Source organism: Musca vetustissima, unplaced genomic scaffold (genome assembly GCF_032173495.1).
Source record: "Musca vetustissima isolate MV318-11 ecotype Yass unplaced genomic scaffold, APGP_CSIRO_Mvet_v1 utg38984, whole genome shotgun sequence".
Classification (NCBI taxonomy): Eukaryota; Metazoa; Arthropoda; class Insecta; order Diptera; family Muscidae; genus Musca; species Musca vetustissima.
The window spans coordinates 68,122-86,396 of NW_026879887.1; the positions used below are offsets into that span (position 1 = coordinate 68,122).

At 32.5% G+C, this 18,275-nt stretch overlaps 2 protein-coding genes across 2 annotated transcripts; one reads left to right on the forward strand and one right to left on the reverse strand.

The window, feature by feature from the left end:
• Nucleotides 1–6,321: 6,321 nt before the first annotated feature.
• Nucleotides 6,322–12,262, forward strand: LOC133325045 (cleavage and polyadenylation specificity factor 73). Its single transcript, XM_061533873.1, has 7 exons — nt 6,322–6,386; nt 6,453–6,516; nt 6,582–6,679; nt 6,842–7,871; nt 9,787–10,048; nt 11,645–12,090; nt 12,162–12,262. The coding sequence occupies exons 1-7, from the start codon at nt 6,322–6,324 to the stop codon at nt 12,249–12,251; spliced, it is 2,055 nt and encodes a 684-aa protein (XP_061389857.1). The 3' UTR covers nt 12,252–12,262.
• Nucleotides 12,263–12,846: 584 nt separating this feature from the next.
• LOC133325051 (cleavage stimulation factor subunit 2) lies at nt 12,847–14,228 on the reverse strand. The gene is made up of 4 exons (XM_061533878.1): nt 14,156–14,228; nt 14,019–14,097; nt 13,533–13,956; nt 12,847–13,479 (listed from the first exon to the last, which is right to left on the reverse strand). Exons 1-4 carry the CDS (start codon nt 14,211–14,213, stop codon nt 12,847–12,849), a joined length of 1,194 nt encoding a protein of 397 aa, XP_061389862.1. The 5' UTR covers nt 14,214–14,228.
• Between the last annotated feature and the right edge of the window lie 4,047 nt (nt 14,229–18,275).

Consider the following 18,275-nt stretch of genomic DNA (forward strand, 5'->3'; position numbering starts at 1 on the left):
GCTGCCAGAAATCCTCTAATCTAACAATTTTGTATTTCCGAATGGTTTAATTATTAAGTAGTTTTGTTTTGACATGGTCGGTTTGTCACCTTTCCAAAATAAACATGAAACACCTTTCTATGGTCTGTTCCCGTACTACAAAAATGTAATAATTTGTATTATTTTTCCGTAAAGGAAAAAAGTGTTATCGTAGAAGAAATAGTAAAGTCTTGCAGTGCAGAAACAGACCATTTTGAGATATCATTTCGGTATATGTATTCCTTTTTATTAATATATATATATATGAAAATGTATATGGTTTCAGAGGTATGATTAACATTGATTCTGTAATTCCACATTTAAATGTCCTGTAATTCCACATTCCTGTAATTCCACATTCCTGTAATTCCACATTTAAACTACGTATGGAAGTCACGCTATAGAATGTGTTATTGTAAAAATTTATAATAAATCTGTTAATTGGTTTCCGAGACTAAAAATAAAATTTATTTTAATGCTACGAGGATACATTTTCGCTCATTTTAAGGATGGAGTATATTTACACCTATGTTACTCAGACAAATTAAAGATTTTTAGAAGTTTATATCGGCTATGTTACATCCCCTGTATGCAATTACGAACTGTGTGAATCTGACAAAAATAAATTGTTTCTTGCTTTATATATAGAACAAACTATAATTTGCTCCAAAATTTCTCCCTCATGCAAGTCTTCAATACTACTTATTTCTTTCGTATCGTTTTTTTTTTTCTTTAAATAAAAAAATGAAATTAAATGGATGGTACACAAATTACATTGTGATCATATTATAAAATGGATGACATTTTGGAATGCTATGTACATTTTAAGTGTCTGTAATTAACAATTACAAAACTCTCCCAGCTACTCTGCATATATATCCCTTAATTTTTTCATCTTCATTGCTCTTCATGTGTGCCCTCACCATTTATCGTATTATCTTTGTTTTTGCATTGATGTGCTAAGTGAAATTACTTTAAAGATTTTGTAACATTTAGACACAAAAATCCACCACATTTTGGAATATATTAAATTTAACAGTATATTATTCAATTATCTCATTTTTATCGTCCAGTTCTCTATATATATTTTATACTCAGTTGAACGCTTTTTAGTGGTACACCTACCTATTGCCTCCATATAACTCCTCACACATTCAAAATGTATAATTATGACAACAACAATGGCTGTAGATATATCCCCAACAAACCAAAAGTATTGAGAATAATATTATATTAAGCTTACCAACACAAGCATAAGCTTGAAAAAGTCTTGAGATAATCTTGAGAAATGTTTATTAATAATTGTAGAAAAATCAAAACGGAACCCTTATGATACAATTACTTGTGTAATATTTCTAAAAGCTTATTCTTGCAATTGTAGAATAAGCACAAATGTAATTTTTCTTAACTAGTGTGTATATAAGCTTACTCATCTCATTTACAACTCTTGAGAAACATTTGTGTACAACAATAGTTTATCAAGCATAGTTGAAAACTGTTTGTGAATTCAAATTTTAACAACGCTTAAGAACAACTATTATTATAAGCTTGTTCTCAAGTGGTATTGAGATTTGATTACTGAATGGTATGTTGGGTCCACCTTTGTGATTGGTACGAGACGAGGCCACACAAAAGAATTTTCACTTGCGATTAAAACACTTTATTATGCAGAAATCCATTGTATATTTATACTCCAGTAAAATTTTACTTATTTTCCTACTTTTTCACACTGTTTTTTAATATTTTCTGGACCATTATTGAACCTTTTTTCTCTATTTAATTTTTCACTTGATAAATTACGACAATGGATTCGTCGTCTGGTTTAGGGATATTTAAGTCGAATTACGACTTATCGATACATTTTAGTAGAGAAGAACTGAAAGGTCTCTATAGTTCGTTTAAAAGTCTTATAATCGATTATTGCATTATCAATAGACCTCGGATTTTGCATATTTGCATATTTTTTAATAATGAAGATATCGAAATTCTGATTGGACACAAATTCGTTTCAAAGGATTTAGAATTATTTGAAGGGTTCATATTTTTTAATTTTTTGCATATTTGCATATTTTGCATATGCACGAGATATGCAAAAAATATGCAAAATATGCAAAAAATATGCAAAATATGCAAAAAATATGCAAAATATGCAAAATATATGCAAAATATGCAAAAAATATGCAAAATATGCAAAATATGCTAGGTCGATATGCAATAAATATGCAAAATATATGCATAAAATATGCAAAATATAGGCCAAATATGCAAAATATATGCTAAAATATGCAAAAATATGCAAAAATATGCAAAAATATGCAAAAAATATGCACGGTATGCTAGGTCGATATGCAATAAATATGCAAACATATGCAAAATATGCAAACATATGCAAAATATGCAAAATATATGCGAAATATATGCAAAATATGCAAAAATATGCAAAATATATGCACAATATGCAAACATATGCAAAATATGCAAAAATATGCAAAATATGCATAATATGCAAAAATATGCAAACATATGCAAAATATATGCAAAATATGCAAAATATATGCAAAATATATGCAAAATATGCAAACTATGCAAACATATGCAAAAATATGCAAAATATATGCACAATATGCAAACATATGCAAAATATATGCAAAATATGCAAACATATGCAAAATATGCAAAAATATGCAAAATATGCAAAAATATGAAAAATATGCAAAAATATGCAAAAAATCTAATTTTGTATGTATGCGTTTCATGATTCAACTGTTAGATTTTTGGGGCATTATGAAAAATTTGCTAAATATATGTATAAAACATGCAAACATATATAACCGTTATATGGCGATATACTAAAACGTGGACCGATATATCCCATTTCCAATACCAAACATCCTAGGAGTAATAATAATATATGTGCAAAATTTCAAAGTTCTATCTTTAATAGTGCGACCTAGCATACCGTGCATATTTTGAATATTTTTGCATATTTTTGCATATTTTGCATATGTTTGCATATATTTTGCATATGTTTGCATATTTTGCATATTTTTGCATATTTTGCATATGTTTGCATATTTTGCATATATTTTGCATATTTTTGCATATTTTGCATATGTTTGCATATTTTGCATATTTTGCATATTTTTGCATATTTTGCATATGTTTGCATATTTTGCATATTTTGCATATTTTTGCATATTTTGCATATTTTTGCATATTTTGCATATTTTGCATATTTTTGCATATTTTGCATATTTTTGCATATTTTGCATATTTTTGCATATTTTTGAATATTTTGCATATCGACAATGCATATTTTGTATATTTTTTGCATATATTTAACGCATATCGACCTAGCATACCGTGCATGTTTTTTGCATATTTTGCATATTTTTGCATATTTTGCATATTTTTTGCATATTTTGCATATTTTTTGCATATTTTTTGCATATTTTGCATATTTTTTGCATATTTTTTGCATATATTTTGCATATTTTTTGCATATTTTTGACATGACCCCAAATATCGATCAATTAAAGCATGAAACGCCTAAATACAAAATTTGAGTCCAATCGGATAAAGCATAAAAAATATGCAAAAATCCGAGGTCTAATTATCAAACAGTTAAGCTGTGTACACACTATCATTTTTGACTGTCAACTTTTTTATCGATTACTGACTGTCCAACGACCATAAATATTTCTGTGGTTGCCTGATGAATGACAAACATGTGAGGCCACACTATCAAACAAGCAAAATTTGGGCAAGAGTGCCATTCAAAAATGCTAGTGTGTACACCGCGTTAAGGGAACGATGATGTTGATGTACGTTGTACGTCAGAGTTAAATATATTCGTCCATGTGCTGCATTTCGAGTTTGCTCGAATGTGAAACATTTTCCCAAATTTGGTGTGCCCCATTCCAAATTCCCAAAAAATATTGGGAATATAATTCGAGCACATATAGCGTTGTAGCCATTAAAAAAGAACTCTGAAGTAATATTTAACGTGTTTTTACAATATTTATTTAAAAAATAAAGTATTTACATTATTTTTATAGTAAATTTAAAGAAAATAAAAAAAGGCTCATTTTATCAAAAAGAGCGCGTAACATTTTTGAGATTAATCTGGAAACTCAACCACCATATGATCAAAATAAAAATAGAATCTATAAAAAATCTACTTTTGAGATTTCCAATAATCCTTTTAATAAAGTTTCTTGCAGATGTGTGCCCTTTATTATATTGATGTTGACAAGATCCATGCTCCACTTGTTTATAGGGCGTCATCAAAAATGTTTCTAAAGCTTAACCACTGTCTCCTAGAAGCCAACTATTTTGCATACCATTTCCTCTTTTGTTAATGCTGCCTAGCTGCACTCATATGCCAAATAAAAGCGTCATGGCTGGATCCTGGTCTGCAGCTTGGACACACTTTGTCATCCAGAACTTTCATTATTCTCCATAATATTTTACACATTGTTGTACGATCAACACTTATATTTAAATCATTTGCCACTACCCTCTGAAACCCACCAACAGCCAGAAATCTTTGCTGCTAACTGCAGGCTTTCGGGAATGGTACCCTTGTGTATGAAAGGACCAACATCTCTCAAAATATCCATAAATGCTTATTTTAATAGGTTCCAGTATCATTAGACTTTTTCTGGTAGAAACCAGGGCAATTAATAAGCCAGCAGGCATATTTTTTCTTAATTTTGTTGTTAAACAAATTGCAAATTCCAATGAAACATATGTTTTTTTTATTGAACACATTTCGTAACATATTGAACACAGCTATGCTTTCGAGCTCGAAATTGAGCACACCATTTTGCACAACATGAAAATTTAAAAAAGTATGGGAATTCAAAAATTCTCGGAACATGTCACATGGGCGATTTTAACTTTTTGCGTACGTTAACGTGATAACAAAAAAATCTCAACGCGAACATTCTGCTTAGCTCTTACCGCACGCAAAGAGTTAAAATATATTTAACATCAACATAAACGGATCTATTTTGCTTACCCCTTTAAAGAGCTGAGCAGAATATTCGCGTTGAGCCGTCCGTCGCGTTATGTGTTATCGAAAATACAACAACCACAAGTGAACGATAACACAAACGCTCGAAGTTGATGTGCGTTGCGAACATTCTCCTTAGCCCTTCACATGATGCAATAATAAAGTGATATATCAAAAAAAACCTTTGTTTTTGTCTCGACCATCTGCCAAATAATATTTAAGATGGTTGGCAACATTGCACTTTGACAGATAATCTAGACATCAGCTGCGGTAAATAGACTACCATTTATTGTGCCATGGCCCTTCATAAACAGTTGCGCTCAAGGTATATTTACTAAGGTAGCCGCTTCAGCCAAGCTTTTGGTGCAAATAAATGTCAAAAATGTTGTTGTAATTTTGAACCAAAAAATTAAAAAACAAAATTATAAATGAAAAGCTCCGAATTTTGTAGAGCTTGTTTGGCAATACTTTTATTCACATTTTTTCTACAAGAATTTCTGTAAAAAAAATCTTATGGATCTATTTGTTTTGGACGGCTCAACCCGAGCATTCTGCTTAGCCCTTTAGTCTGCTTTTCCACAGGCAAATACTGAGTTTGTAGGCGAGAGGGGTGCGAGGAAGAAAAAAAAAATTTGCCTGTTCAGAGTTTGTGGTACACGCAAATTCTGCTTTGCTCTGTTCGTTGAAAAAAATTTTGTTGACATTACCTTTTGAACCTATTCGCTTTACTGACACACAGCCGGCTTTTGTTTACAAACCTGTTGTTTTAATTTGTGCAAGTGAAATTTAATTTTTAATTTTTGCAATTTATATAATAAAATATATAAAAAATAAATAAAATTTTAAAAAATCTTTAAAATGCAAACACTTTTTACGTTTTTTTTCTTTCTTTTGTATTTTGATTCGCAAATTTGGCAAAGAAAAAATTGCTAATGGAAAAGCAAGCGAAAATTTCAAAAGAGAAAACAAATAATTTGCCAAATAAAAATCTGCCTGTGGAAAAGCGGACTTACTGAATATACCATGGTTGCGCTATTTATTGCGAACGAGCGGGAAAATGAATGACACGAGCAAAAGGAACGAGGGTAAAAATAAACGATTGGATCAAAATGAACTAGATGAACGAGAACAAAAATGAACGACTGAAGCAAAAATAATTAGTTGTACGAGATTGCCGGACTTAGTACCGATGGTTCCTTTTGCGGAATATTTTCTTTGAATTAGTTCATTCCGGAACGATACAATTCTACCTGGAGCCCGGTTAGCATCATACCTTGTCAGATACGATGTCTCAAAGAAGTGATGGGCATGTCCCAGCTGAGGAAAGCGACTTGCTGCTGATAAAACCGCTGTACGTTAACAACGTTTAGTATAGAATTACTAATAAATGTAAATATTTTTTTTATATTTTTGTCAGTGGTGCTGGACAGGAAGTTGGCCGGTCGTGCATTATGTTGGAATTTAAGGGAAAAAAGATAATGGTAAGAAACATTGTTTATTGCAAAATCGCTATTAATTTTGTTCTTTGGATCGTAATTTCTAACAGTTAGATTGTGGTATTCATCCTGGATTATCAGGAATGGATGCATTGCCTTATGTGGATTTGATAGAGGCTGATGAAGTAGATTTATTATTTATTTCGCAGTGAGTATTACTTTAAATTGTTTGTAGAATATTAGAACAATCTAAATTCAGTACTTGGTTCTGATCGTTCTGAAATACCATTCGATTCGTAGAACTATATGCGTTTCACAACAATCTGATCTTGACACTTAATTAAAAAAAAATACTTATGTTCGATGTTAGTTTCCATTTAGATCACTGTGGAGCACTGCCATGGTTTCTTATGAAAACCAGTTTCCGTGGGCGTTGTTTCATGACACATGCTACCAAGGCGATATACAGATGGATGTTATCGGATTATATTAAAATCAGTAACATATCCACTGAACAAATGCTTTATACGGAAGCTGACTTAGAGGCATCCATGGAAAAGATAGAAACTATTAATTTCCACGAAGAACGCGACGTCATGGGTGTTCGATTTTGTGCTTATAATGCTGGGCATGTCTTGGGTGCTGCAATGTTTATGATTGAAATTGCAGGTGTAAAGATTCTGTACACTGGCGACTTTTCTAGGCAAGAAGATCGACATTTAATGGCTGCTGAAATACCTAATATGAAACCAGATGTTTTAATAACCGAATCAACGTATGGCACACACATTCATGAGAAACGAGAAGATAGAGAAAATCGATTTACATCTCTAGTGCAGAAAATTGTTACCCAAGGTGGTCGATGTTTAATTCCCGTATTTGCTTTGGGAAGGGCCCAGGAACTTTTATTAATACTAGATGAATACTGGTCACAGAATCCTGAGCTTCATGACATACCAATTTACTATGCATCGTCGCTGGCTAAGAAATGTATGGCTGTATATCAGACATATATTAATGCTATGAACGACAAAATTCGACGTCAGATTGCAGTGAATAATCCATTTGTATTTCGTCACATATCAAATCTAAAGGGTATCGATCATTTTGAAGATATTGGCCCATGTGTAGTAATGGCATCCCCGGGTATGATGCAAAGTGGTCTATCAAGAGAACTATTTGAAAATTGGTGTACAGACCCGAAAAATGGTGTAATAATCGCTGGTTATTGTGTTGAAGGAACATTGGCAAAGACTATACTTTCAGAGCCGGAGGAGATAACAACTTTGTCAGGACAAAAATTGCCCCTAAATATGTCTGTTGACTATATTTCTTTTTCGGCGCACACAGATTACCAACAAACGAGTGAATTTATACGTCTCCTGAAACCGCAACATGTGGTAAGTCAATAACAGTTCGTATAAAATGAAATGATGCTACTTTATCTAAGGATATTAAATATGTAAAACCTTTGGTACACGGTATGTAAAATAACATCACGGCTACAACTGCTAATGGAGAATAGCGACACTATTACTGCTAATCCGTAGTTTTCAGCCATTAAAAATAGCATTTCGTTTTAAGTTCAGAACTGTCTATTAAGGTTAGGGATGTACGGTTCTCTTGTTCAGAGAAAAAAATGTATTGTTGCGGGGTGTCCTTAAGGATCCTGTCTTTCACCTGTACTGTACAACATTTACACTTCGGACTTTCCTGTCGTACGGGGATGCACGACTTCTATTTTTCAGTTTAAAAATAGGTTGTTTCTAAATAAACTTTTTTGTTTTTTTTTCTCGAACGTTCCTACGCCCCACTTTCCCTCCCCTGTCGATCGAGGGGGCGACCTCCCCTTTCGAAGTGATCGAGTACACTCCATAATCCGCATCATGGTGGAATATGAGAAGGGAATAGAAAACCAGCTACAGAATCTACTCCAACAGCCAGTTTATTATTAAGTTGCACTACTCATTTAAAAATACAATTATATTAGATTTTATAAGTTCAACATTCTTGCAAAAATCTACATTAGAGTAAACAGAATTGAAATCAATTCAAAATTTACTGAGTGGATCTCCCATAGAATAATTTTTGCGATGAAAATCTACATATATGTAATAGTTGATAATATCTTCTAGATCGAAAAGAAACATTTATTATACTAGATGAAATTAGGAAATCAGTGGGTATATTACCATTTAATATTTTTAGTACCATCATAGTGTTCCGAATTAACCGAATTAATTTTAACCTGCTAGTGTAAGAAGGCAATACAAAATCACTATTCCAATGTAAACCTCTCAGTGCAAAAATTAAGAATTGTTTCTGCACTGACTCGATTTTATAGGAATATATTACATATTGAGGATCCCATACAACAGAACCATATTCTAATATAGGTCTAACAAGAAACGTGTATAGTTGTTTTGTTATATAAGGATCCGAAAATTCTTTGGCCATCGTTATATAAAACTTAATACACCATATGCTTTATTTACCATAGAAATAACATGATTGTTAAAGTTTAACTTTGGATCCATAAAATACCAAGATCCACGAATGTTTCAACTGTTGATAAAACCGAACCGTTAATAATGTATTGTATACTAAAACCCATATTATCTAATTTATATAATAAGAGTTCATGGTTAACCCTATCAAAAGCTTTACTAAAATCTGTATAAATGGTATCTGTTTGATTGCGCTGAACAAATCCCTTTATTACAATTGAAGTAAACTCTATAAGATTTCCGCCACTTCGAAAAAAGCTCAAAACTTGGAAAATACTTTTATATATGAGCTATATCAAAAAGTGAACCGATGAAGTTTAAATAGTCGAATGTTAATTCTGCATATTAAACCATTAAATTTTCAAGAAAAAATTAAACAAACTCCATGAATTAATCAATGAAATCGTATTTTCATTTTTTGTTTGGTTATGTGACAACGAAAAATATGTAATCGACAAAAACTACCGTTACATTGCAAAAATTGTATTTCAAATCATAAATACGGTTCCGTAAAATTCAGGTTAATAAGCTATTTTTTAACCCATCATGTTTTAGATGGTCATCATCAGCAAAATATCACCAGATTGACAAATCATTTTGTCTCAATATCTGCTTTTTAAAGATTTAATATCATAATTTTTATCAATAACCATATTTTATATCCATATATTACCCAATAAAGAAAATTGAAATAATCTTTTTAAGCAATAATTAGAACATATTTCACTTATGCGTATAACAAAAATATATAGATATATCCCAATTATTTTTGTGTACAGTACACCCAATTAATTCTACTGAATTTCAGGTTTTAGTTCACGGCGAGCAAAACGAAATGTCAAGACTAAAAATGGCCCTACAACGAGAATATGAAGCAGATCCTAATATAGACATTAAATTCTACAATCCACGAAACACGCACTCTGTGGAATTATATTTCCGAGGAGAAAAAACAGCTAAAGTTATGGGCACATTAGCTGCATCTAAACCAGAAATAGGAAATAAATTATCCGGTGTTTTGGTTAAACGGGATTTTAAATATCACCTACTCTCCGCTTCGGACTTGTCAAGTAAGTTTTTAAAGCTTTTTTTTAATTTAGTAGCTACCCAGTTGAAAGTGTCCTGCAAACAACATTAACAAATCGTGTAAGACAATGGCAAATCCTTAAGGTGTTACGCCTAGTTAAAAAAAAAAATTAATTTTTTGCAATTTTTTTCTTTTTCATAAAACTAGTAAAAAATAATTTACAACTAAAAAAATATTTCAAAATACTGGACTTGCAATAGGTTTGGAAAACTGCATATTTTAAAATTTGTTTTGCGGTGGACATCTTTTATCGAAAACAGTTCACCTAAAATCCAAAACTTTTCTGTTAGTGCATTGGTATACACAGTTCGTGAATGAAGGGTTTTAAAAATTTTGAATTTTAGACAAAATGGCCGCAATTTTTTTTAATCAAAAAATTGTCAACCACACTTCTTGAAAAACCGCGTGACCAAATTAATCAGATTGGCTTGAAACTTATCGCTCAGCCGTCCTTGAGCTCGCTGCTTACGTTTCAGAAGTCAGTTTTTTAAAAATTTGAATTTTGAAAAACTGACTTCAGACTTTTGTAAAATTTTGTCGGCCATATTGGATCCGCCGAAAAATGCCGAAACCCAAAAATCTTATTTTTTTTAACCAGAACAACTAGACGTAACCCCTCAACAACAATGTGAAATCTTTGGCGAATATTCCGTCAACGACAGATTTTATTATATATATATATATATATATATTTCTTTAATTCATATATAATTTCGAGTTCCTACATCTAGCTCAGATCCGTATAGGCTAATTTATAAAAAAAACGCATGATAGTCTAATTTTTGGAAAAAGTTGCAACGCTAAATATGGATGGCAACAAATGTAATGGTTATTGACCTAGCGTTAATACAAGAGTAAAGTGATTGTCTGACTTAACGATCCGACGAAACGTCTGCAGCTAAAATCTTGAAATGTTAGGTAATAGTCACTGTTAGTCCTGTTTCAGAAATGGAAAATCCTAAAAAATTCCAATAGAGCTGAAATATATATATAATAATAAAAAACACAATGCCTAAGAAGTAGACGCGCCATGTCGTGAGGACTTTCTGCATTTTAACATCTCCTGTATAGAAACAAAATCAAAATTGATTGAATTAATAAACAATTAATAAACTTGCCTGCCTATGAATAAAACAATGTATTTAAATTATAATCTATAAGAAATAGTTATACATTCAGTTTTACTTTACCCTCTTTTAATCAAGAAAACACCTCTATTTTGTCTTCATATACACAGAAAGAAATATCTATTTTTCTATCAATATTTCATAGAATACTCCAGCCAGACAATTTTGGATTTGTTTTCATATTTTGTTTTTCAGCAATACAAGACAAGTTGGTCTTCTAGTTTATCATTAAAGTAAAAAAATTAAAATTTCCCCTAAGGATCTTTGATAAAAATGTCTTAACGACTTCATTTTCTATTGTATAAAAAAGAGAATACATTTTTATATTGTTTTGTATCCTGGTAGTATGTCTTTGCTCTCTGCTCTCTCAGAAACGTTACCTACTATACATAACTAAAAAGTGCGATTACAAAATTATTTATTAATAAAAAAATGAACGTTGCTTTTTGCAGAATATACAGATATGAGTATGTCTGTTGTGACTCAACGCCAATCCATACCATGGAGTAGCTCCTTGAGTACTTTGCAATTACTTTTGGACCGCATTGGTGGTGCTGGCACTGTTCAGGTATTGGAGGTTGATAAACGAATTCGAGCATTTAACTGTATAGACCTTATCGTGGATGCAAAAATTATTGTAATGGAATGGCAAGCGACACCAGTTAACGATATGTTCGCTGATTCTGTTCTTGCATGTATTATGCAAACGGAAATGGGGGGAACCAACATTAAGGGCACCACTGGTCAATCAACATCCGAGCGAACACATTTCAAGGAATGTCTTTTAGAAACACTGCAGGATACATTTGGCGATAATTGTGTTCCAAAAATGTTCAAAGGTGATGTATTACCTGTTACCGTTTCTGATAAACACGTGGAAGTCAATCTGGAAACTCTGGTAAGTAAGAATGTAATGGTAAATTTAATAGTATATATTTCAAATGTTTCTATCTTTGGTTTTCTTCGCAGGCTGTAACTAGCAACGATGATGAGAATTTACGGCAAATTGTTAATACTACTGTTCAAAAGTTATATCAAGCGCTAGTATCCAATACGTAACATAAACAAAATATCGAATAATAAAGAACTCCAAACATATTCTTGTAATGGTTTTATTATTATTTATCCTTATTTGGGTTGACCTTGTATGCCAACTGTCTTAGTCGATGTTGTCGGTATTTTTTGAAACATTTTACGGCTACGGTTTTTATCATGGCATGACCATGGGTTTTTATTTACTCTGTTTCCAAATCAAAAAAAAAAATCTCTATAAACTCAATTTATATAGTACAAATTTATAATGTGGGATAATTATGTTAATACTTAATTTAATGCGTACGATTTCCTCAAATTTAAATACATCAAATGATTGTTACTCAAATATATAGTTATACTTTTCGGTATGCTCCCTATATTATCCAATGTTCAGCCCGGCCGAACTTAACGCATTTTTCACTTGTTTACGCTGTTCTCAACAGAGTCTCTAACCACATATATGCCGTACAAATACGACAGTGCACTTTTTTCGACACAATAACGGCAACCATGATAAAGGTTAATTCAACTCTATGGAAAATTATCTAAAGAGTTATTGTAATTGAAATATATGATAAAATTGTTTTATTATATTATTTGAAAATACAAAGCAAAAAAATTAACGCTGAGTACTTTTAGCAATTTGTTCTTTTAAAACAAGAATGCTTGCTCTTTGTTCTGGAGGTAATTGTGAAATTTGTTCATCTGTCAGCTGTAGTACCTGCATAATTAATGCGGCTTTCTCTTGGTCTGACGCATCATTAGGTAAGCCGCAATTGGAAGCCAATCGATTTTGCAGTTGTTGTTGAGCAGTTTGCTGAGCACTCGGTGGTACACCAGAGGCGCCGGCAGATCTTAAGCGAGGATCCATGGGTCTTTGTCTAGGATCAGATGGGAATGGCACTGTCGGAGTATTAATTGGCTGTTGCTGAATTTGCCTCTGATTACGGAGATCCATATGAGGAGGGGGGACGGGGTTTGGCATACCTCTCAAATCTTGGTCAATATTTCGAACCATACGAGGATCAATTGGCGGTTGAGACCCCATGTTTACGCTTGACATCGCTCTGAGATCAATGTCGTTTCCTTGCATGGAGTTGAAACTAGGACCAGCCAATGGGATAGATGATGCACTTACTTGAGCAGGAGGAATAACAGGTGTATTTTGCATAGTATTTACAGAAGGTGCGCTTCCACCTAATGGCTTGGCGCCCAAAACTGGAGGCATTTGATTTGCCTTAAATAACATTCCCTAAAAATAGACTTTTTATATGAGAGTACTAAGGCACAAATGCAACATCTTACCAATGCTGTGGGTGGATCGACAATGCGCATTACGACCATTGCTTGTAGTAATGCATATGCTAATTGAGGGTTTAGCATTAGCATTTGGCGAGCCTCTGACGGGTTATTTTGTATACACAGTTTCATTTGTTTCATCAACTCAAACATTTGTTCCGGTGGCAACGATGCTACAGTTTTCGTTATAATTTCCGGAGCTTGGTCTGGGTCACAATGCTCTCCATATGGATTTTCTACTTGAGGGCCTTGCAATAATTGCTGCATTTCCATTCTTGACTTCTCCGTACACGCGTTGTCGACTCTTAATGTTCTTCCTCCGATTTCATATCCGTTTAGGTTTCGCATAGCACTTAAAGCGGTTTCCTGATCTTTATATTCACAAAATCCGAAGCCCTTTGGTTTGCCACTCTCTCGATCAAAAACCAATCTGAAGTAGAGGATATTACAGGTGTAGTATACATAAAATTGATAATATATTATACTATTTACTTTAATGAGACAACTGGTCCAACCTCGCTGAAAATCTCCTTAAGCTTTTCTTCAGTTGCTTCGTATGGAATGTTCCCAACTGAAACCAATATTATTAATTATAAAATATGAATTTTATTACAATTGGTACTACTAACCGAATACTGAACGCATGGATTTATCCATAATACTCTGGTCAGAGCTTTTGTCTCCCATTTTAATTTTTATTTCTTAGACGCTTCAACTGTTTTATAAATAAAATTTTACAAACGCGTTTTGTTTTTTTGTTTTGTGCTCTCTTAAATTTGATTCAATGCTTTACCAGTTTTATTGGGTTCAGGAACGGCTTTCGAGTAAAAAGTTGCTGTAAAATTACTAGATTCTTTTAGGTTTTGGAACTGAAAAAATTGAAAAACGTTCCACCTGCTAACGAATGGGAGGAGAAGACAAAATGGCCGATAAAGATGAACTCAAAATGGTATAACCGAAAGTTTACGAATGAGGTGGGATAGAGACTAAGAGTCTAAACGCAACCAGAGAGTCACGAGTCAGCGTCATACTTTTTCGCCGGCGTGAAAACCAAACGAAAGAATTAGCGTTAGAGTCTAAACGCAACCATAGAGTCTAGAGTCAGCGATAGTCGTTTGCCGTGTGTTTCTTGTAGGCAACGGGAAATCGCGACGGCTGACGTTCGCGTCTAGCGGCATGACGCTAGAATAGATTTTATTCATTTTTGCTCAGCGTCATACTCAAAATTTCTCACTTGCTCTCAATTGAGTTGCCATATTTTAGGTAAAAATCAACAGTGCTGCCAAATTTTAATGATAATTTATATCAAAACATATGGCAGTACTGTTAAAAAAACAAATATTTTCAAAGATTGTGGATGTTTTTTAATGAATTATTAATAAAATGGAAGAAAAATATTTTTTTCAATAATTTTATCCAAATTCCTTGACATTATTGTTTATTAAATAATAAATTGATTTTGGTTTGCACAACGTAAAATTTTCTGTCAGAAAATGAAAACAAATAATTGACATTTTGTGCCGCTAACGCTAACTCTTTCGTTTGGTTTTCACGCCGGCGAAAAAGTATGACGCTGACTCGTGACTCTCTGGTTGCGTTTAGACTCTTAGCGGCACAAAATGTCAATTATTTGTTTTCATTTTCTGACAGAAAATTTTACGTTGTACAAACCAAAATCAATTTATTATTTAATAAACAATAATGTCAATGAATTTGGATAAAATTATTGAAAAAAATAGTTTTCTTCCATTTTATTAATAATTCATTAAAAAACATCCACAATCTTTGAAAATATTTGTTTTTTTAACAGTACTGCCATATGTTTTGATATAAATTCTCATAGAAATTTGGTAGCACTGTTGATTTTAACCTAAAATATGGCAACTCTATTGAGAGCAAGAGAGAAATTTTGAGTATGACGCTGAGCAAAAATGAATAAGAGTCTAAACGCAACCAGAGAGTCACGAGTCAGCGTCATACTTTTTCGCCGGCGTGAAAACCAAACGGAAGAGTTGGCGTTAGCGGCACAAAATGTCAATTATTTGTTTTGATTTTCTGACAGAAAATTTTACGTTGCGCAAACCAAAATCAATTTATTATTTAATAAACAATAATGTCAAGGAATTTGGATAAAATTATTGAAAAAATTATTTTTCTTCCATTTTATTAATAATTCATTAAAAGACATCCACAATCTTTGAAAATATTTGTTTTTTTTAACAGTACTGTCATATGTTTTGATATAAATTCTCATTGAAATTTGGTAGCACTGTTGATTTTTACCTAAAATATGGCAACTCAATTGAGAGCAAGAGAGAAATTTTGAGTATGACGCTGAGCAAAAATGAATAAAATCTATTATAGCGTCATGCCGCTAGACGCGAACGTCAGCCGTCGCGATTTCCCGTTGCCTATAAGAAACACACGGCAAACGACTGTCGCTGACTCTAGACTCTATGGTTGCGTTTAGAGTCTAAACGCAACCAGAGAGTCACGAGTCAGCGTCATACTTTTTCGCCGGCGTGAAAACCAAACGAAAGAGTTAGCGTTAGCGGCACAAAATGTCAATTATTTGTTTTCATTTTCTGACAGAAAATTTTACGTTGTGCAAACCAAAATCAATTTATTATTTAATAAACAATAATGTCAATGAATTTGGATAAAATTATTGAAAAAAAAAACAGTTTTCTTCAATTTTATTAATAATTCATTAAAAAACATCCACAATCTTTGAAAATATTTGTTTTTTAACAGTACTGCCATATGTTTTGATATAATTCTCATAGAAATTTGGTAGCACTGTTGATTTTAACCTAAAATATGGCAACTCTATTGAGAGCAAGAGAGAAATTTTGAGTATGACGCTGAGCAAAAATGAATAAAATCTATTCTAGCGTCATGCCGCTAGACGCGAACGTCAGCCGTCGCGATTTCCCACGGCAAACGGCTGTCGCTGACTCTAGACTCTATGGTTGCGTTTAGACTCTAAATGGAAACCGTGTTGTTTACGAATGAGGTTTAGGCAAATTATGATTAGGGATAAGTAAATCGACTTTCGACTAATCGAATATTTGTATTGAAAAGACCATGGCACAATGAATAGGTAGTCCATTTAGCACAGCTGATGTCTTGATTAACTGTCAAAGTGGGTAATTTCTACTTGAATTCGATGTGCAGTGTTGCCAACCATTTGAAATATATGGAAAAATTTGACAGATAATCGAGACAAAAACAAAGGTTTTTGTTTTGATACATCACCTTATTATTGCATCATGGGTAGTCCATTTAGCGCAGCTGATGTCTCGATTAACTGTCTAAGTGGGTAATTTCTACTTGAATTCGATGTGCAGTATTGCCAACCATTTGGAATATTATAAAGAAAATTTGACAGATAATCGAGACAAAAACAAATGTTTTTTTATTACATCACCTTATTATTGCATCATGCCATGATCCAATAAACAGGTCGTGTCAGAAGCAATCGTTATCGAAAATTTTGGATTAAAATCCCTCCAGCTTTGAAAATTTAAGACAAAATTGAAAGCATTTTACAGCTCGAGTGAAATCATCTGGCCTTATCGGATGACCCTATTAGGTGTGTCTTGTTACATTTCCAGTAACGTTTACTCAGTAAGTTCTAGTTCAGAGTGTAAGCCGTTTTTACTCTCTTTTGAGATAATACTGAGAAAAGTAAACTGACAACATTTAGTAAGATGCAGGAAATAAACAGATGATTCAAGAAAACATTTTTATTTTCGCCAAAATAAACAAACAAAGGACGAACACAATTATTTGTATTGAATTTTATATTGAAAATAAAATTAACAATAAAATAAAAATTGATTTGGTATGTTCTCCGGGAACACTTAACCCTTTCAGTGTAAAAAAAAAAAAACAATTTTGTCGGAATAAAAATCTAAAATTTTGTACTTAAAATCATATAAAGGCATAGAGTTTAGAAAAAAAGGAATTTTCATTTTAACCCTCGGACAGTTTCGTCTGTTTTTCCGCAAAAACAAAAACATCAATGTTAACGGTACATAGGATAACCGAAAACTCGCAAAGAAAGAGAGAATTTTTAAATGTCGAATATATTCGACAAAAACACTGAAAGGGTTAAGCTTCCTGCATCAAAACATTGCCCTCTTTTTGGAACTTGCCTAAAAATAAAAAGAATTATTTTCTAATTTAAGGGAACCCCCACCATTCTCGATTTTAATTTTTCAAGATTTTCAATGGGCTGGTAAATCAATACCAATGCTTGTTAAGGTTTGTAACTTTACACATATATAATTGAAGATTTAAAATAGAAGAAAAATAATTTACAAAAAATGTTTGTTGTTGTTTTGTTGATGTTTTTTGTAATTAAAGAAAAGTCCTTATTTTTGATGGCGGGCATGATAACTCCTCACTGGAACATCGGAATCCGAAAAATCCAACGGTGTTAGAAAGAGTACATGTCTGGCTCTGGTATGAACTAGGATTATTGACTTCGCTCTAAAATTGACAAAATGGCGGAACTTTGACAAAATATTTTTGGAAAATCGCCGATTTTTTACTAAAAACCAAGTTAAAAAATAAAGAAGATGTTCACCGATTGGCTTTATCCTAGTTCATACGAGAGCTATACACTCACAGAGAAACGTGTAAAAATTTGAAATCGATTGGGTTATTAGTTTTTGAGTTATCGTGCCCGCCATTCGCAAAAGAGAAAAACGCGTTTAAAGTTTGAGAAGCCCTTCAGCCGTC